Genomic DNA, 21206 nt, shown 5'->3' with positions numbered 1-21206 from the left:
ACCCCACGTCTGGGTGGAGCCAGCGGGCCAAAAGAGGGAGGGGGTGGCTGGACGTGTTCAAGGGAGGGGGGTGAGAGGTAGAAGGAGCAGGGTGGCGGGGGGGCACATTAGCTTCTGGGACGAGTCTTTCCATCACAGTATCAGGTAGAGGCTGATCGTTTTGGCAGACATGGACATGGCAGACTACAGCGAGGCCCTGGACCCGGCGTACACCACGTTGGAGTTTGAAAACATGCACGTGCTGGCCATGGGCGCAGGTGAGCGCAACTTTCTCAACACCTCAAGAGTCATCTGCCTGAATTTAGCAGCGACACGGATGCGGTTGGCTTCATTTCACCAGCTTGAGTGGGGCCGTTCCTGTTAAATGCTCTGTTACCCAAGTCCATAATCATGACTTCTTCTTTTTTTTTTTATACCTTAAGTGCTTCCACCTATTTCAAAGGTGCACTCTCCCATGACGCCTGGCTGCCATCCTGACTGTGAAGAAGCTGCAAATCTTTTCCCAAGAGTTGTTTTTCATGCCAGGCCCGCTCGCCTGCTTCAATCAATAGACGCGTCACGTTGTAGTGTGATTGATTGAGCCAGTCGGGAGATTTCAGGAAAAATGTCGCCACTCATCAGATTGAAGCTAACCTACTTTCGTGATGCTCTGTAGACCAACAGAGGGAAGTAATCAAGTACAAATACATCATTACTGTCGATATTTTTCAGGTATCTGTACTTCATTTGGATATTTCTATCTTTCTTTGACTATTTTCATTGGAAAACAGATATCTGAACTTTCTACGTCCAGAGATGACAACACAACATTAAAAAAAAAAACATGTAAATACAGAGCGATTAAATCAATCAAGGTTATGATCTTGATTAATTGAGATCTTGAGAATGGAAAAAACAGGGTTAACCACGATGGCAACAGATTCAGAGAAACAGGATATTCCCCATCCATGACCCTCCTGATGAAAATAGTTTGATATGGTCTGCTAAAAGAATGATTTGTTGCAAATAAGTTTGCGTCTTGTGCCAATTTAAAAAGCACGAGCTCAGAGTATCTGATCTAAAAAAAACAAGTAAGGTAAATTTTTTCAGTTGTTATCAATCTTGCATTTTTTTTTTGGTTCATCAGTTGACAATGTGAGCAAAGTTACAGGTACACATTATTTTGATAAAAGTCAAGGCAACGCTAGCTAGCTTTTAACTGACAACATGCGGAATTAACCAAATTTCCCCCCCACAGGTATCAGTACTACTAAAGTAGAATGTGAGTGTTGTGCCAAGTTATCAAAATGTTTTTTGAATATTCATGAATTTTGGAGTCCTCACTACTTTGCTTTGAATCAGTACTCCTACTTTAGCAATATGTGTACTTCTACTTAATTACAGATTGTGAATACTTTTGCCACCTGTGCTGTTGACTCAGCGTCTCTTGTTGCGTGAGCTCCTCAAGGAGGGGAAGCGATCGCCATAACTTTTCTTGATTGTTTTGATCAGCAATTTGTGAGCATCGTCTTTGCTGCTGTTGTAGACTTGCGAATTTCCGAAAAAATTCCAGGTAGGAAACTTTCCATGGGAATTTGCTGGGAATTTATGGGAAGGAAGCATGAATTTACAATTTTAAACTAAAGCAAGCAATGAAATGGGACAAAAATGGAGCAATGAAGGAAATCTCATATGTGGGCAAGTAGAGCTGTCTATTTTGCATGGATGTCTGCTTGTGTCGCCGCTATACACTCATGCTTGAATATGGTACCATGCCATGAAATTTTCCCTGAATTCCCGGTTAATTCCCATACAAAGTCTCCAATTTGGAATCTTTCCAAAATGCCCCTTCTTAATTTACTCTGGTGAGTTCTGAGAAAGATTTTAGAGCCTTCGCAAGCCTGTTGACACTTCCTGGTATGAACTGGAGCGTGGCGGCGTGCTTCCGCAGATTCCTCGCCGGCTGAGAGCACCAACATGAGCGCCGCGGGCCACCTGACGGCAGGCAGCCTGTGCGCCATCTGCGGGGACAGGGCCACGGGCAAGCACTACGGCGCATCCAGCTGCGACGGCTGCAAAGGCTTCTTTCGCCGCAGCGTCCGCAAAAACCACATGTACTCGTGCAGGTGGGATCCCAAAGAAGGAGCAATACGTATTGGGTGTCTTTGGTGACTGAATGACAGCACAAAATGTAACTTGTGCAGGTTCAACAGACAATGCATTGTGGACAAAGACAAGAGAAATCAATGCCGATACTGCAGACTGAAGAAATGCTTCAGGGCTGGCATGAAGAAGGAAGGTACGAGAGTCAAGCATGAACGTCAACGTGCGCTTCCCTCACGATAGTGACAGCGCTGAGCTTGGTCGGGTGTGTCGCAACACCTAAAGAGGAGTTGTTTGTTAATGATCACTCCACGAGCCGCTCAAGCCTCTGAGCAGCTTATGCTGAGCAAACACCTCTCAGCAATAATAGCCATATACTGATAAACATAACAGCCTTGGAAGTCTTATTTTTCTTTAGACATGACTCAGCAGCCTCTCTTTAGGCACACAGTTTGACTTTTACTGCCTTTGTGGCAGTGCGGACTGAATACCGCCACTAGCTTCTCACAACTGCAGTACAGAAACCAGCAATACTAAAATGAAACGCCATAAAACAGCATTCACAATCAGTATTTATCTAAAAACATGAAAAAAAAAAAGTAAATCATGAGGAGATCCGATGTTGCTCATTATACTTAATCATGTGCACAGATGTGCTTTGCTTGCCCAACTTAGCTCTCTGTGACCAACCAATCAGAGGAGAGAAAAATGCTGACCTCATCGGGTGAGGCGAATTTGAAATCTGAGGGGTTAAAGTAGCACTAAGGAACTTTTCAACCTTAATAACATATTTCCATAACTTTTCTGATGAAACATCGACTTAAAACTAGTTGGTACCTTTGCCATGGTCTGAGGGGGTCTGTATCCTTTTTACTGGCACTAAACAACTTTGAGGAAGATGGTAGGAGCACTGCCACACAAACAACTACAAATGTGCTGACTGCTTTATGGCATATGTCACTTCCCCCTTTTCACATTCGTTACAAAGACACAATTCAATTTGACTGGCGTGAGCTCAAAAACGACGCAATACGCTTGTCCTCATGGGAAATGTGGTCTTCCTTCAGGCATAACATTACCGCTTTTGTCCATATGGCGTCGGCATAATCAACATAAACTGAAAGTTCCTTAGTGTTGCTTTAAAGAAAACTAAAATTAGAAATGAAAAAAAATATATATATATAATTTAGTAATTTAAATAATTAAATAAAAATATATTTATTAAATTATGTTAAATTACAAATAAATTAAATAATAAATTTAACTAATTAATACATTCATTCAAAAATAAAATGAAAAATTCGAATGCACATGTGCTGGAGGCAGTGCAGCCAAGAGAAACACTGCATACGCAGTGACACCTTGAGATACGAGTGCCTTCTCTTACAAGTTTTTCAGGATTTGAGCTACCACTCGTCAAACAAAGGATAATACATTAGGTAGAGTTGTGTTTTAGCCTCACATTTTCAGTAATTGCAGGTTATGTGTTGCACAAATGTTACGACCTTGTGTTTTTAAAACGTACAATACTTTCCAGTGCACTTTTTCTTATGAAAAAAATTACATCTGTAACTAATAATTATTTTTGTAATCGATTAATCTGATGATTCTTTTTTAGATTAATCGATGAATTGGATTAAAACTGACAAACTGTTGATCAGAGTTTTGCAAAGTCAAAACAGATGTTTGCAAATGTCTCATTTTGATTTAACACAAAGAGAAAAACCAGTCTGCGTTCATGGAGGTCTACAGAAATTGGACAATATTTACCTATGAGAGAATGAAAATACAATTACTTAATTGGGTTAATGGATCATCAAAATAGTTTTTGATAATAAATTAGTTTCTGATTAATTGGTGAATTATTGCACCTCTAAAAAAACATGTTAAAATGTATTTTGGTCTTTTTTTTTTGAGAGGGGCTGGAACATTCATTTCAATGGGCAAAGATGATTTGAGATACAAATATGGCACAGAATTCATGCTGCAAATGAAGGTTAGCGCTTCTTATGGTGTTTGGGCCAGCAGAGAAGGCCTTAGTGGTTTGTGGCGCCTCTCAGCTTGCGTGTAACACGTATGAATGTGTGCAGCTGTGCAGAACGAAAGAGACCGCATCAGCACCAGAAGATCCAGCTACGAAGACAGCAGTTTACCCTCCATCAATGCACTCATCCAAGCAGACGTGCTGTCAAAACAGGTACAGGCCTTCGTTAATGCCCGTTAATGACCACGAACGAGAAAGTCCTGTAACACGCTGCTTCGACCCCGCCCTGTTCAGATCACCTCACCCGCGCCCATCCTAAACGGCGACATCCGCACCAAAAAGATCGCCACCATCACGGACGTGTGCGAGTCCATGAAACAGCAGCTGCTGGTGTTGGTGGAGTGGGCCAAGTACATCCCGGCCTTCTGTGACCTGCCCCTGGATGACCAGGTAAGACTCAGACACAGTGTACATAGTTGTATAGACACTCTGGTCACTCATCAACCAGCCCACTGCCGGGCTAACATCCATCCAGAAGACACACGGCCACCCAAATAAGTTCTCTCCAAACGTGCTGACAGAAAACAAGCTAAATGATTGAAACCTGCAGTGAGGAGGAGGAGGAGGCTTTGCTGAGCACTCGTGAGCGTACACGCTCCATGCAGAGTGGTTAATGTATTTTAATCCTCAGTTACAAAATGATGAGCAGGTTTTAAAGTTATATCCGTTCTTGGAGGAAAAAAGTTAAATCATTAACAGTGTGATCACCAACTCTTGGTAATTCATTTGCGGATCTTGTTTTGGGAAGGGATTTGTTTTCCTCGCAGACTCCAAAATAGCGAACAACACAGCCACAAAAGTGACAGGGGGAAGATTTAAAAATATATATATTTTAATTGCAGCCACAATATACACACATCGTGTGCACAGATTACTAATTTGTGGTCACAAAATAGGTATAATGTGTTCCCAAAATACAAATGAATGATATTGTCATTCCCGGACTGTGGGGTAACACCCGGGTCAGACTACAAGTCAAATGTGTTACAATGTCAACAAAACCCATCTTTTCCCATCATCTTGTCAAATTAACTCGCGGGGAACAGGAAAAGTGTGTATATATGGATATACTGTAACAATAACCATGTTACCACTAGCAAATATAACAGTTAAACAACCATGTTGAGAAATGACAACAGTGACCAAGGAAGGCGAGGCACCGTTGCAAGATGTAATCCTCAGAGTCAAAGTGCTCGGTTGTAGCGTTCTCGTTGATATCCAAACAAATCAAACACGCTAGACTTTTCATTTTGCCGTCATGACGCCAAATGGTTGATCATGGGTTATGTCACACTACAGTAAATTTTGTCATTCCCAACAAAATGATAGCAGATTAGGCCAAGAACAGGGCTCAAATCTTTTAGTCTCATCCAGGCATAACAAATCGAGCGCATGGTCAGGAACTGTGCTTCGGGAAACAGAAAAGGTCATTGGTTGAGGCAAGATGAAAAGGTGCTTCCTTTGAAACATCGGAAAAGGCTCACTGTTTAAAATCAGTTCCGCTTCACTTTTCTTGACTGACGTCATTGTGTGACGGCGCGTATTGCTGAAAAAAGTCACTAGTGCAGTGGTGGGCAAACCCGGTCCTCGAGGGCTGGAGTCCTGCAGGTTTTGGAATGGATGTTTCCTTTCTCCAACACAGCTAATATATGATAATTGATCAGCTCATCAGCAAACTCTGCATAAGCCTGATAACGATCCTGTTGATTAGAATCAGCTTGTGTTGAAAGATGGGAACCTCCAAAACCTGCAGGACTCCGGCCCTCGAGGACCGAGTTTTCCCACCCCTGCACTAGTGTGAAGCTGCAGTAAACTTGATCGGTGTCCTGTTGCTTTTGATGTTGCTGTGTTCAAGGATTATGTGTAACATCCTTTCATAAAGGTTGGTCAGGAGTGACCTATGTTATAAATCAATGTTGCATCCAGGCTAAGCATTCCTGCTAAGCGTGTTTAGATTAGAACTGCCTTTCCTATAAGTATTTCCTTGTCACCTCACTTGTATTGTAAATGAAAACAAAAATCTGAATTCGAAAACCTGTCGAGGACATCGCGCTTCGCAGTTTCTAGCAAAGTTACTAATAATGTCATACTCCTGCATCTATTTCCTGTCCACAACTTAGCTACAAGCTCACACCCCCCCCCCCCCCGTGTCATGTCTGGGCCTGCCTATACAACTACTTTTATTTTTTATGAGCAGAATTAGTGAAAAATTGCATCACTATTTCAGGTGGCATTGCTTCGAGCTCATGCTGGAGAACATCTGTTGCTTGGTGCTGCAAAGAGGTCCATGCTCTACAAAGATATCCTCTTATTAGGTAATACCAGCACCCATGCCATTTTTGTCCAATCTAGTTATCAAGATGATCTCACGTGAATCTTGCGGTTCTTGTGGTCATAGTAAGAGTTGATTGTGTTTCAGGAAACGATCACATCATTCCCAGGAACTGCCCAGAGCCGGAGGTAGCCCGGGTGGCTGTGAGGATCCTGGATGAGCTGGTGCTTCCTTTCCAAGAGCTTCAAATAGATGATAACGAATATGCCTGCTTGAAGGCCATCGTTTTCTTTGATCCAGGTATTATAGAGTAGATCTTTTCAGCCATTAATGTTTGTAAACAATAGGCGCTGGCTGGGGTACTTCGGGTGGCAGAATGCGAGCAAAACATAATGGCTAGCATACTTGAACATGACCATTCATTTCAGTCTGGAAAGAGTATTCGGCCGAGTAACAGAAAAGTCAAATACATTTTTAAAGATAATTGACGAAAATGTACAAAGACTGAAAACTACTAAGTAAGAATCATAAGAATCGCGATTCTCATTTAGTATGATTCATAATCCATTTTAAATGTCCCAAAATTGATTTTATTTAAATTATTTTATATGTCTTGTCTTTGTTTGTGTGTGCCTTTATTGGGAGCGCTGTTCATGTTGTACTCGGTTTGGCCACTTAGGGGCAGTGTGGTTCCACGCGGTCTGATACACTGTTAAGTTGTAGCCACATTAGAGTAGAAGGAAAAAGAGAGTTCGCGAGCTGGCGGACTCAGTAACAGGGGTTAATTTTCACAAAGAACGCTGGGGTGACGACCGGGGCCTTCCCCCGCTGGGCCTGGGGTTCGGGGGTGTCGGCCGCCCTCCGGTGCCCCCATCTCCCCCTTCTGCCCCCGGTGTTCCGTCCTTCCACACGGCGGGGGGTGGGGTGGGCGCGGCTGCCCTCTCCGCTCCGCTGTCCGGCCCCTCTTCGGCGCCGGTGCCTGGGTGCGGGTGGTCCCCGGGGGCTGGGGGTCGGGGGTTGGGGGGCTGCCGGTTGGTCGGGGTGGGGTCGGGGGGGGGGGGGGGGGCGGCTTTGTTGGGGGGGGCGGTGGTGGGGGTTGCGGGGTGGGGGGTGCTGGGTGTGGGGGGTGTCTGGGGGATTGGGGGCATGGGGGCGGCTGGGGCTGGGTTGGGGTGGGTGGCGGGGGTGGATGGGGGGCGGGGGGTTGTGGGGGGGGCGGGGGTTGGGGGCCGGTGGGGTGCCTGGTGGGCCTGCAGTGCCCCGTCCTGCTGCGTTGGGCCGGGGGCGCGGGCCGTGTTGGGGCGGGGGGCGCTCCTGCTCCTGGGTTTGCTCTCCGGCCGGTGGCCCTGGTGGGGCCCGGGGGTCGTCCTTTGGCGCTGCCGCGGCCTGGGGGGCCCTGAGGTGTTGCGCTTGCTCTGTTCCGGCGGGGGTCGACGGCTCCCCTCTTTGGTGGAGATTTTCATGCATGCCAGATCCACCACACCAGCATCTACCGAAACTCAGACACAATCTGTTTCCTCCTCAGGTTATTGAATCGGTGGAGGCTGGTGTCTCGGATCTCACGCGGCTTCGTCTGTCCTTCCTTCCTTTTCTCGGTCTCTCCGTTGGTCTCTTGAGGCCTCCCTGATTTTATGTTTTTTGGATTTGTTGGGGTCTGGATGTTTCTTGGGCTGGGGAGGAGTTCTGGTGGGGGGTGTCTGGTCGGTGCTGGATTTCACCTTCCTTGGTTTTCTTCGGTCCCCTCGGGTCTCCTGGTGTTCGATTTAGGTGAACGGTATGAGATTTTTTTTTTCTAATAGGTTTTCTGGTGAGCTAACAAACACACGCACGCACGCACGCACGCACGCACGCACGCACGCACGCACGCACGCACGCACGCACACACACATACTCACCCACACACACACAAAAAAAAAAATGTATGTATGTATGTATGTATATATGTATGTATGTATGTATATATGTGTATATATATATATATATATATATATATTAAAAAAAAAAAAAAAAAAAAAAAAAAAAGAGCAATGATGATGACATTTCCGAATGAACAATACTGAGCTCTTAAAGAAAAAAAAAAAAAAAAAAAAAAGAGTAGAAGGAAAAAGTCACTATCAAGTTATTCCAATAAAAGTTGTTTTTTTGCAGCAGCGTGTAACCGTTCTTTTCAGTGATAAAAGTGCCACGAGTAGCGCGCTAATTAGCATTAGCGAGTCAGACTGGAGTAGATCATTACGATTCTTTGCACATCTATAAATTGAAGCAAAAGTCATTGTCAATCAAATCATTTTGAATCAAAAAATCATCCTAACCGAAAATCAATTCTGAATCGAATCGCAGACCCAAAAATCTGAATCGAATCGAATCGTGAGACATTCAAAGATTCCCACCCCTACTTAGTTGTACTGTAGATATTGTGTAGATTAATTGTTCTACCTTGGTCAAATGACATGGAGGCCTTTGTTTCTCATCAGATTACTTGAACTTTTGCCACCTGGAAGTACATGTGACCTCATGGTGAAAAGTTCTAAAGTTGAGCCAATAAGACTGTGCAGTCGTGACTATTTCCCCCGCAAATACATGGCTTGTGTTTGCCCACAGACGCAAAAGGTCTGAGTGACCCCGGAAAGATCAAACGAATGCGATACCAAGTCCAGGTCAGCCTGGAGGACTACATCAACGACCGGCAATACGACTCCCGCGGACGTTTCGGGGAACTGCTCCTCCTGTTGCCGACGCTGCAGAGCATCACCTGGCAGATGATTGAACAAATCCAGTTTGTCAAACTTTTCGGAGTGGCCAAGATTGACAATCTTCTGCAGGAGATGCTTCTCGGAGGTGAGTGCTTAGTGGTTGAAGTCCTGGACTTCAGAGTGCATTGTCTCATCCGTAGTACAATAGAAAAGAAAACAAAAAAGCTCCATTCAATAAAATACTGCTATATTATGACGGAGTGCGAATTCAAAATGGTTTTAGGAAGTCAAGATTGATCAAGCAACAAATGTTAGCCTTTAAGAAGCTTGGTCTCATCTGAGTCTCAGTCCATGGCAATGTAAAAACCGCTTCACTGTGGACAGTAACACTTGTTGGTAACACTTGGTACTTCCCGGTTTCATCTGACAATTTGAGTTTCCTTGACCTGTGTAAAACTACAATTCTCCTTCTTAGATCTTCTTATACGTTGGCAATGTTCTGAGTATTGGTCGAAACCATTGAGTGCTGTCAACTAGATCCTAATAGTGCTAATAAAGACAAACTAGCAGCAGCAGTCACTTTGATCAGACGTGATCATTCGCAAGAAGGTAAAAGCCATTAAAGTCAAATCTCGAACCTTCAGCACCAACCCACAAATCGTCCATAAAGGAAATGTATGTATATTCAGGATACGTTTATGTCAACTTTTTGCATTTACACGATGTTCCCGGCAGTTACGGCAGCCTCATTTCAGGCCACCGTAGACAAAATGGGCCTGGCACGATACTGAGCGTTCTACTACGGTCTGGGTTGGTCTGTCGTATATGTAAACAAGTGTCCAGAATCGTCACCTACAACTCTTCTAGCATTAAGCAATTTGTTTTAATTTACTTGCAGTGTGTATGTAAATAATATGTTTTTTTATCTTCTGGTCCAAGAGATGGTTTACTGGATTACCGCAGTTGTTGATAGAAAATGATTAGTATTAAACATTTATTGTTTTCCAGGCTCTACCAATGAAGCACCACATGCACCTCATTCTCTTCACCCTCACCTGGTTCAGGAGCACCTCAGCAGCAACGTCATCGTGGCCAGCAACATGCCCACGCCCATCCATAATGGACAAATCTGTACGTACAAAAAAAAGGGGAAAAAAAGAAAGAAATTAGACTCAACATGACAGTATTACAAAAATGAGTCTGTCAAAAAAAGTCTGGATGGATTCTGGCTGGATTTGCAATTGTGGGCTCAGATAGTTCCAAAAATGTCCAGTCAAAATAATTTTGTAGTGATTAGGGAGTAAAGAACGAGTGAATGATTTCAAATACTGTAACTGCATTCGCAATCATTCATCATTCCTGACTCCCTGACAAGATTTCCCAAAAATGACAGCAAGTCAAAATACTGAGTGTGGTTGGACCGGGTCATTTGAACCTGGAGCAATGCAGCAAAGAATTTTCAAAATCAGATGATGGGTTCCAGAGAAATAGAAAAAAAAAATTGCGTCAAAAAAAAAGTTGCCTTTTGGGAGAATGTTTTTGTGATGTGATATGTGGAATGTGATATTGCCAATAGAAAATATGGCCCAAAACGCCTTCAAACAGTCTAATGTGATTATCCGTCAATATATCTCTTCTGTTCTGTTTGCACCTCAGGGAAGCCTTTCTCCGATTGGCTGATGAGTTTCAGTTCAAAATATCCACCAATAAGCTCGTATGGGCCGAAATTCCAAGAGGTTCTCCAAGATAGCGTGTCAAAATTACCGTGATGTTGCCCTTAAAACTCGACTCAGCGCAAAAGGATTATTTGAGAGAAGAACAGTGTGGGCAGGAGAATAGGTCAGGTCATGTACTTTAGTCATCAATTGTTTTTTTCTGAATTTATTTGTTATGGAAGATTTTGGAGGCTTTTATAGCGCTCATTCCATGGTTTTTTTCTTCATAAAATTCCACAAGGATGGCAGCCGCTTGTCATGTTGCTAATTAGAGCAAATAGGATAGTTTGACATTTTGTGACAGCTGGATTTCCATTCATTGGAACGTGCTGCAGATATTTCCCTCCCAACTCCCTGTACAGCCTTGTCGTCATGTTTGTAGCTGAAAGGGCTTGGCGCAGTAATCCTTGAAATTCTTCATGCAAACTAATCTGGCTTACTTTGTCAAAGAAAACTTCTGTTATTCTTTGTTAACATGTTTAATGCGCTGAGAAATTTCACAAAAGTGCTTGTTCTTTATCTGAAAATAGTGTTGTCTTGAGATATGTTTTTCCCGCAGGGGAGCAAATAGAGAACAGTTTTTCTCGCTCACCCTCTTTTACTTACTGGCTCTTGTTGCTTTGTGTTCCACTTTACAGCCACTCCGGAAACCCCGATACCGTCTCCGCCTACAGCGTCCAGCTCAGAACATTACAAAATAGCTCAAGGGGTCATAGCCACTGTCCCCAAGCAGCCAACTTCAATCCCTCAGCCGACTATCACCAAGCAAGAGGCCATCTAATGAGCCTTATTTGACTGGTTGCGTTTTTTTTTACTATTTTCAAAATAAACAGCTTTGTAGCTGTCATGTTGACTGAAACATAAAGTAGCTAAGTGCCTTGAAAGTAATTACATGATTCTATTTTGAGTCTACCACACTTAAACTGCAGTTTAATACCAGAAAAAAAACTGCTGTATGAGTGCCATTTGGAACGTTGTTCTGTTGTGTAAATAGTTTCTGGATGGCCAACGTGGCTTTCTTGTGCATGTCCTCATCGTGTGCCGAAAAAAGCTCATGGTCGACATGGCAATGGAACCATGTCAGTATTTAATGAATGTTACAGGGCTTGGCATTCTCTTATGTGTTTTGATATTTCATGTTCTTCTGTGATTAAAATAAATAAATACTGTCAAGTCACAAATGCATTACATCCAAGCTAAAGCTGGCCAGACCAAAACATCTGTTTCATTTACTAGAAAGAAGTAATGTGTTCAAAACTACTTTTTCACAAGCAGGCACAATGAATAGGTTCTCCAGTTTTGTTTTGCATGTATGTATTTTGTGTTTAATACTTTCATCATGTCATGTTTTAACTGACAATAAAGTCAAGTGTGCCTTGTAACCTGAACTGCCTTAAAAGTGGGCAAATGTGTTGCCGTACAATGTGAAGATGAACTAATAAATCAAGGTCTATTTTTACATTGCATTTGTTGTATGCTTAACAGGTATGCTTTACAAACAGTAGAGAAAATGAAACAGATATAAGAGATGGTGCAACGTGACAGTGTGGGGTTACTGATAACATGTTACTTTGGAGTGATAAGCAGCCATAAAATCATTGTACAAAAAAGGAAAATAGAAAAGGTATCTACCACATACATTTCAGCCTAAACTCCAGTTCGGAGCATGGCAAATTCTGCCATCTACAGTATGAAGCTGCTCGTTGAAAAATTGCCCTCGTCACGCAATCTTTTCAAGGCCAAATAAATAAATAAACGTAATGTAATACATGCACAGAGCACAAACACACAAAACAAAACTGCACTTACCATAACAGAAAAACAGTAGCGCTCTCGTGTACTTTGGGGGAAAGCCCTAATGGCTTTTCAAAAGAAGGGAAACATTTTTATTACTTTAAGTCGGTCGAAATGTTGTTGTTGTTGTTGTTGTTTGTACTTTGTAAATTGAAATGACAGATATGTGGGTTTTTTGTTGTTGTTTTTTCAACGCTGGCGCTAAAAGTCTGCGTCAACTGCGGCAAAACAAATCGCTTCCGTATAGTGGCTCACGTGAAGCTCATTGGCCAATGAGAGCTCGTGATTTTTCTACCCGGAAATAATTAACTGAGTGTTTGTAACCGAAAGCTCAGTTGTGATTTTTATCACTTTTGCGGTCGTCGTGGCGAATATTGAAGGTGAGTATTTAACTTCCAAGAGTCCCATACGAATCATACTTTTAAATTTATGTTCATCCGTTTAGTCTGACATGAGCATGTCGCATTGTCTTTATTTCCAGGGTCATTCTAAATCAAATTAACTATGCAGTGGGTGACGAGTGATGTTTTGAACCTGCACTGACCTGTTCCTCTTTAAACGAACGTGAGCAAGATCTTATGTGGTCTGTTTGGATTTCCAGTTTGTTTTGTATTTTTTACAGCAATTGTTTTGAAACTGCTGTGTGACCTTACGTTGCTTTCCAATTTAACAGCTTCATAAAGTCAGTCCATGGCCGAGTCTACTGCTCTCAGGTCCGTTCCAGTCAGCCCGTTAGAACACAGCTGGTTCCCTGGACCCCCACCACCGATTTACACCTGCACCCTGAGCCCTGAGCTGGTGGCCAAGGCACGGGAGGAGCTTCAGGAGAAACCAGAATGGCGTCTGCGTGATGTGCAAGCTCTACGAGATATGATACTAAAGGTATTCACTTATTTCAATATTTCTGGTGATCCGGTGTTGAGTTTGCATGTGCCACTGCCGGAGTACCTGCTGAAAATATAAATTTTTAGCTTTATTGAAGACTAAATTACAGGTAGATTTTCACAATTCACTGCAGGTCAAACAAAAAGTGGGTTACGGCATAGGCCAGTGGTGGGCAAACTCGGTCCTCAGCAGCCAACAGGATCGTTACCAAGCTAATGCAGAGCTTGCTGATGAGCTGATCATATATCAGCTGTGTTGGAGAAGGGACACATCCAACACCTGCAGGACTCCGGCCTTCGAGGAACGAGTGTGCCCACCCCTGATATGGGCTCTAAAAAAAATTAATAATAATTCGTTTTGGGGGGTTTTCTGCTTGGAATACGCAGGAGCAGCCAAATCTCAGGACAAGGCTAGACGACTCCTTCCTCCTGCGCTTCTTGCGGGCCAGGAAGTTCGACTACGACCGAGCCCTGCAGCTGTTGCTAAATTACCACGCAGGACGGAAAGCTTGGCCCGAGGTCTTCCATGACTTGAAGCCGTCTACGGTGAAGCATGTGCTGGACTTGGGCTTTCTCACAGTCCTGCCTCAACCGGACCCGAATGGAAGGTACATCCTCTGTCTCCGGCCAGGTTGGTATCTGCATTAAGAGGGAACTCTCTAATCGTTTTGATAACTTAAACAGGTGCAATTGCCACAAAATGTATTTATTCATCTTTGTCAACCACCATTGAGCTGATGATGGGGATTTAAACAGTTCTGTACCTCCACTCGCTGCCACATGAGGTTACAGTACATTTACATACAATAAGCGAAGTGCACATTAAGTTTGCGCATGCGTGAAAATCAAGTTAAAAAACAAACAAACTACCAAACAAAGCCGTCATTTGAATGGCGAGCGTTGAAAGTGTTTGCGTAACTGCACACCTTAAAGCTTGCAAACATTGTTTAAACGACTTACAGCCTTAAGTGACAAAACGACAGGTGCACTTGGTGCCATTTTTTACTGTCCTAATGGAGTTTATCGGCAAAAAAAACACCATTGCAAAGCTGGAGAAGACGGAAGTGTACGCTTGTAAATCTCTGTTCACTTCCCAATTTCCAGACAGAAAAGAAAGATCCAAACGGACGTAAAAGAGGCAAAAATTGATAATAAAAAAAAAAATACATTTATTTTGTCAATATCCTGAAAGCTAGGGAGCAGACGGAAGCATCACAAAGCTTGCTAGCGGACGTACGTAATGGAGTGACAGTCATTTAAGAACCTGCTTCAACCTTCAGTGAAGAAAGCTCTACCCGTCTCTTGATCGCGTCCCGGTGTTGTGTCCTCGGTCCAACTCCCGATAAAGTGCACACATTCAGTCAAATAATAAGCACTTAAATAGGCTTAACTGTCATGTCCCGGCAGAGGGTCGTCAGTAACGACACACTATTCATGTTTAAAATAGATTCAATAAAAAACATCGACTTTCCAGCGGTTGAAATGGTCCAAATCAGCGCTTTCCCCGTTAGACTCCATACGTTTTCAATGACAAGGTGGTAGCAGGCCACCAGCCGGCCTACCCATAATGCACCGCGCTGCCGAGATGCGCACTTCGCTTATGTGATCATTACAAACCCTTGTTCATTTAATGTCAAGTGTGCAGTGTCCACGACATCATTGCATATCGCAAACACAATAATAAGCACAATATCAATTGAATGTCTCTTCCGCCTCCAGTCAAAATGACAGTGAATATTTAGGTGTATCTGAAATGTGCACAATTTGCCCATTACCTCTATAACATTTCAAGAACAGATTTGTTCAGTGGAGCCTCAGTTTTTCTGATGAATTTGTTCAATGTCTGACAACCACATTGCATGAAAAGTGAAGCAGGGTTTCCCATAAGGATTGGAATCATGTAACTTATTTTGTGCCAGACACTAACTATTAACTAACAATAAATTTTAAGAACAACTATAGTTTTGCGCACAGAAAACAATGTCAAATGAATCTAAATGAGTGATGAAATGAATAAATAGACATTGAACATAACTTTTCTTGGTAGTGGAAGATGATGTGGATTTGAGAGAAAGGAGATCTTATTGTTTGGAAGGGGAATCCCCTCTATTGGTGGTTACCACCTTTTGTCTTTTACTGGCTCTATGACCATCTTAAGAGTCACTGGACACCTGTTGCGCCCCAAAAAAAAAAGTGATACAGACTTTCCATAAATCCTGTCGAGATGAGCCACACGCATGCCCGTTTCTTATTTGGCTACAAGTTCTTTCTTAAATTCTGTTTCTTGCTGTCTTTATCAAAGGGCTGGCACTTGGAACCTTCTTTGGCCCCATGGTGGCTTATTTAGCAGCCACGCTCAATAAACATGCACAAAAAAATACTGATGAACGCACGGCTTGACTCTCACTCAATGAGAAATAAAAGCCGGCTGAATGATGATGAAGGCTTGGCATGGCGCATTGTATGCGGCAAAATTAAGGGGCAAGTCACAATATTCGGCATGAAAACTGGGATAAAAAGGGGCAAAGTCATTAACAGTGAACTGTAAACAAACGTGGGCATACAAAATAAGAGGGAGACGGAACCCTGCCACAAATAGCGAAAAAACGTGTTGAGGAATTGGTGCCCTGCTCTAAGGTTTAGAACTGAACATTCGTTTAGTAAACCATAATAATACTTGAAAGGAAATATATAATATCTTGAATATAAATTCAGGCTCATCTTACCACATGACCCTTACAAATGTTTTGATTTTGAAAAAGTAATGATTCTTGTACCCTCTTCCACCTCCTAAGATAAACTCCCTGACATAAAAAGCTTGTCTCTCTGTCAACATGTCACTTCAACTTTGTTGACTAAGACGCTACAAGATGGCGCCACTGTCCTGTCTAATAGAAAAGTAGTCCTCTTGGATTTTGACGCCATCTTGCCTAATAAGGACCACTAACCATTAGGCATTTGGTGCCATCTTGTGGCAATGTTAGAATGTTTCAGAAAGGGCAAAAAAAACTAAAGTGTGTTTTTCAATAAATAACAGCAGTAAGGTTCCAATAAACGTATGCGAATGCAAACAAAAATCCAGGAAAAACAAAACATTTCATAGTCTTATTTTCATTGATTTCTTCATTGAAAACACAACAAAACATTCCATTAGCCACACCACAACATCAGTGAAAGGATTGCAATGGAGCTGATCATCGAGAGTAAATTTACAGAAAAAAATTGAAAGAAATGTTAAAGTCTATCAAATGTGGTCCTTTTAACCAAGATAATGTTAAACTTACTCTTATAGACAAACAAACTGCCAGTTTTCAGGTGATTCATGCAAATTTCAAGACTATGCTGTATATCTCTAGTCATAGAAATTCCATAATTGGCCATTTGGGATGAACGTTTTACTGCTGTATATGCTTTATAGTTACTAAAGTAAAGAAAAGGGAGGTTTCTACTCTTTGTGTTGCGTGTGTTATTCAGGAAAGTGGAAAGCGAACGATTACCCGTTTGTTGACAATGTGAGGGCCATGTATCTGACACTGGAGAAGCTGATCCAGCCAGAGGAGACGCAAGTCAATGGGATCGTTATTTTAGCCGATTACACCGGCGTCGGTATGTCACAGGCTTCTAATCCAGGCCCTTTCCTCGCCAAAAAGGTCGTGAGCATCCTTCAGGTAAGAACGTTTTTTTTATTATTTTTTTAATACTATCATCACTGAAAATATTAGCACAACACTTTTGTTTTTGCTTCCGTTTTTCATGAGCTCAACTTAAAAAATCGGGCACTTGTGCAATAATCAGCATCTGGATATGGCCAACCTGTTTGGATAAGTGCTCTCTAGTCTCTAACGTAAATTCAGACAGATTTGTGAACAATATGAGAAGTATGCCTTTTGTGAACATGGGAAAAAGTCTTCCGTCTTTGAGGTCAGATCATGAAAAATGGGAGCAAAAAACCCCGGAAATACTGCATTTTTATTATTGTTGAGTGTTAAGTCATTTTTTCACCTTTTTGTTGTCGCATCACTTTGCTATTTATATTTGCACACAAATCCAGATCGGCTGAAAAGAGTTTGTTTTCATTTACAGGACGGCTTCCCAATCCGAATCAAGGCCGTTAACATCATTAACGAGCCTCGGATTTTCAAAGGCATCTTTGCGGTCATTAAGCCGTTCCTGAAGGAGAAGATGGCAGAGAGGGTAATTAGTCTCTTTTGAGTGCTCTCACATCAGATATTTGAACTCCTAACAAAGGATTATTTGAGGGAAAATGAAAATAGTAGTTTCTAAAAATCACGTTTCATGATTCCCAGCCACTGTGCTTTGAGAGCTCACGTTTTGTGCCACTGGAAATTATTCAATGTCTCCTAATTGGTCTGAAGAGCATTTGTTTACGTAATTGCTTAATAGAGGTGTACACCCCCCCCCACTCCGCCCCTAAAATAAAATAATTAAAAAAATGTCAACCTCTACTTTTCAGAAATTCACCTGTTGTGGGGGGTGGGCGGTGCTTGGAACATATCACCAGTGAAAAGTGAAGGAACACCGTATACTTCCATCCCCATGACACTCTTGTAATGTTGGGAAATGATTAGTTAGCAAGGTTCAAAATATTTGTATTTTCCTTAGCAGTTTTGCTAATCAATTACATTATTTGAGGAGCAACCTTCAAATTTTGTGGAGCAGTTTTTGCAGGTTAATCCCAGGGATTTTAAGCAAGGGTTTTAATACATGAATACAAATACAACAAAATAATGAATGAAGAATTGTTTTTTCTGTTTTATAAACTGTTCTATTTTTTTTCAATGGGGCAATTTCAAACGAGACAAATAAGAATTTCTCTGTTTTCCTTGTTGCAGTACTTGCTCCACAGCTCAGACCTGCACTCCCTGCACCGGAATATTCCGCGCTCGGTCCTGCCTGAGGAATATGGCGGCACGGCCGCGCATCTGGACATGCGCGCGTGGTCCAGACTGCTGTTGGACTCAGAGGAGGACTTCATAGTGGAATTCTGCCAGCCCGATCCACTGGAGGACGCCGTGCCGCCCGAGTCCACGCTGTTCCCAGGTCACGATGCCGGCAGGCAGGATGACGACGCTTTCAGGGGGCTGCGCTCGCAACTTTATTCGTGTTACTGACAAACACCGGACGTTCTCCCTTACGACGCAATGACCATTAGTGGGGGCAAGTTGCTAATATGACATTTTCTTTCTACTAATCATCCAGTTTGTGTATCCTCGCTAGGCTCGCGGGTGAGCTGACGCCTGTCTCAGCTAATTTGGAGTGGGATGGTCAGTGTTGGGTAGTTGGCACTCGGTGCATTCAGTCCGTCATCAGCTGCAGGCGGCGTGTGACGCGAGTGTGACAAAAAAAATGATTTGCCGTAAATGATGGCATCTCTTTTTTTCTTTTTTTTTTAAATTATGGATGTTTCTCCATGTTACAGCATAAACAGTGCTCTGTTTGTCTCAAGTCTTAGACTCCCACAATGAAGCTGTAAAAAGAAGAAAAAAAATTAATTCAAGCCTTGTTCCATCATCTTCTACAGCTGTTATTTTATATTAAAAATAAAAGTAGAACATTTGAATTTAAAAATGAGCAAAGTATTTCCAAGCGATGAATGAAGTGTTTGGGATCATATTGGTGTCAAATGTAAACCGCTCATATATTGCCTTAAAGCAATAGCAGCATACATTACTACTAACCAAAGCTACAGTTGTGTAGGGTTCTCCCAACCATTTGGTACTGGACCACAGAGAGAAAGAGAGCGACAGCATACGTGTCATATACTGTATATTGGATTTTATTTTTCCTTTTAGAACCATTTTGACCTTTGTCATTTTAAGGCCCTTGGTGACCACACAAGTCAAATGGACCCATCCAGCGACTGAACATTCGGTTGCAACTTTGCCAAGTCTCGGTGCCATAATGCTGCGTCTGCTTCTTATTGTTTACTTGAACAAAGCTTGCCTCTTATATTTTGTGCATGTCTGTTGCTGTCAGTGATTGCCTAGCAGAATATAACAGTAAAGTCAAATGATGAAGTCTGCTTGTGCGGGTTTTTTTTGTTGTTGTACAAGTGTGTGGACGGGATCGAAATTGGTCAAACGGCTCTCATGCATTACCATAATCAATTTTTCTTTTAAAGTCCATCCACTGATAATGTGATGTGTGTTTCTCAAGATGATAGCAAAGGAAGAACACAGCATTTTTTTTTTTTTTTTTACACGTGTCTGAAAGGTGAACTCAAGGCAACATTTTTCTTTGCACTCATGTTCTGTGGTTCCCCAGTAGTATAAATGCAGTATTGTCTTGCATATTGTGTTGATTAAGAAATAATCCGATGAATCCATCAATTCACATCAATCTCAGCGGGCAGCCATTTTGAAATTCTACCGCCCTCTGCTGCCTACTGGAATTAACGCCAAAGTTCCCTCGGGCTCGCATTGCGAATATCATGACTCACCTGTTTTCTGTTTGATCACATGATGTTCATAATGTGAGCCCCAGGGAACTTTGATGTCAATTTCAGTCGACAGCAGGGGGTGGTACGAGACCAAATGGCACCCTGCTAAAATGAAAAGTTAAAATAGTCCATTCTTATTCCGAAAACGCAGTACTGATCAGAAATCCGTTTACACCAGTGGAGGCTCGTAGACTGTATTTTTGCAAAGAAATGTTTGCCTTGAGTTCCAACCTATAGCTGTGTTCTTACAATTGCTAATAAAATGCGCTGGGAATGTGGCAAGTGCGTAATGAATGGATGAAACATGTTCATTAGTGTCTGGATGAAATTAGAGCGAGCACGTGAGCCCGAAGGTCTCTTTTGGTCGGTTGCCACAGAAACATTAACACGGGACTCGTTTCTTTCATGCTCCTTCTGTGTGGCCTCGCTTGTATGGATTAGACGGCATTTCATCTCCGCACGCTCGGTTCTATGATGAGTATTTTTTCAGTGACCAGTTGTCTCGATTCTGCCTCAAATGTGGTTTCAAGATTCTGGTTGAATGTTGGTGGTTTCCTCTGGAAGGAACCTTTTCATTCATTTAGAAGGAAAAGAAAAAATATGATGTAATCTCACAGCTTGAGCTTTACTTGACATTTAACAAAAAGCCTCGTGCTTTGGTGTTGCAGAGACGAAAGTGTTTAGAAAGGGGAGGAGACGAGCAGTGCAATCTTTTCTGCAGTTTGCTTCCATTGTCATGATGCTACAACTTTATAGTGACATTATGGAAAATTGACTTTTCAGTCTTTGTGTGCAATTATCGATTTTTACCATGAAAAAGCAATTATTTACAGATTCCTCCAAAATGTATTGATGATATTGAAAATGAATGCCAATTTCGTTTTTTTTCTGTGCAAAAAAATGCATAGATAGTAAAAAATGGACCATCTTAACAGTTATTTGTTTTCATTAATTTTACTTGTCACTTTTTGTTCCATTTTTTATTGTGTAGTTATTGGCAGGTACACGGGTGCTGTCCATTACTGTATCTGTCTGTCACCTTTGTACAGGAAACATTTTTGCCGTTGCCTATAGTGCTCAAACCTAAACCCAAAACTATTCTTTACAATACAATATTTTCTATGCGCGCTCACTAGTCTAAACACAGCATTCTCGTTACTATTGCCTCTGCATTTGTAGTATATGAAAAGCAGCAAAATCCACCCATTTTTATCCATCTCATGGGGGCGTTCATTTTGCCACTTGCTGTTGACTGAAAATTA

General features: G+C 42.2%; 2 protein-coding genes across 3 annotated transcripts; both read left to right on the top strand.

Annotated features, from left to right (window-relative positions):
• The first annotated feature begins 87 nt into the window (after positions 1–87).
• hnf4a (hepatocyte nuclear factor 4, alpha) lies at positions 88–12188 on the top strand. The gene is made up of 10 exons (XM_086067359.1): positions 88–257; positions 1931–2105; positions 2184–2278; positions 4173–4279; positions 4361–4516; positions 6354–6441; positions 6546–6698; positions 9000–9236; positions 10100–10222; positions 11445–12188. The coding sequence occupies exons 1-10, from the start codon at positions 170–172 to the stop codon at positions 11585–11587; spliced, it is 1365 nt and encodes a 454-aa protein (XP_085923485.1). The 5' UTR covers positions 88–169; the 3' UTR covers positions 11588–12188.
• Positions 12189–12868: 680 nt separating this feature from the next.
• On the top strand, positions 12869–19525 carry ttpal (tocopherol (alpha) transfer protein-like). Of its 2 annotated transcripts, none has more exons than XM_086070301.1 (7): positions 12869–12980; positions 13082–13164; positions 13274–13482; positions 13872–14115; positions 16959–17152; positions 17568–17678; positions 18338–19525. In XM_086070301.1, the coding sequence occupies exons 3-7, from the start codon at positions 13291–13293 to the stop codon at positions 18614–18616; spliced, it is 1020 nt and encodes a 339-aa protein (XP_085926427.1). In that variant the 5' UTR covers positions 12869–12980; positions 13082–13164; positions 13274–13290; the 3' UTR covers positions 18617–19525. The 2 variants fall into 2 exon arrangements, with proteins under 2 accessions (XP_085926427.1, XP_085926428.1); XM_086070302.1 differs by having other exon boundaries at positions 13082–13183.
• Positions 19526–21206: the final 1681 nt, after the last annotated feature.

The sequence above is a fragment of the Leptonotus elevatus genome, chromosome 2 (assembly GCF_054856555.1).
Source record: "Leptonotus elevatus isolate MCC_2025b chromosome 2, RoL_Lele_1.0, whole genome shotgun sequence".
Classification (NCBI taxonomy): Eukaryota; Metazoa; Chordata; class Actinopteri; order Syngnathiformes; family Syngnathidae; genus Leptonotus; species Leptonotus elevatus.
This window is presented reverse-complemented; position numbering and strand designations above follow the sequence as displayed.

Coding starts and splice junctions, on each gene's coding strand:
- hnf4a (XM_086067359.1), top strand. CDS start 170: ATGGACATGGCAGACTACAGCGAGGCCCTGGACCCGGCGTACACCACG. Junction 6,699..8,999: donor CATCGTTTTCTTTGATCCAG/GTATTATAGAGT, acceptor GTTTGCCCACAG/ACGCAAAAGGTCTGAGTGAC. Junction 10,223..11,444: donor CATCCATAATGGACAAATCT/GTACGTACAAAA, acceptor TCCACTTTACAG/CCACTCCGGAAACCCCGATA.
- ttpal (XM_086070301.1), top strand. CDS start 13,291: ATGGCCGAGTCTACTGCTCTCAGGTCCGTTCCAGTCAGCCCGTTAGAA. Junction 14,116..16,958: donor CATCCTCTGTCTCCGGCCAG/GTTGGTATCTGC, acceptor TGTGTTATTCAG/GAAAGTGGAAAGCGAACGAT. Junction 17,679..18,337: donor AGGAGAAGATGGCAGAGAGG/GTAATTAGTCTC, acceptor TCCTTGTTGCAG/TACTTGCTCCACAGCTCAGA.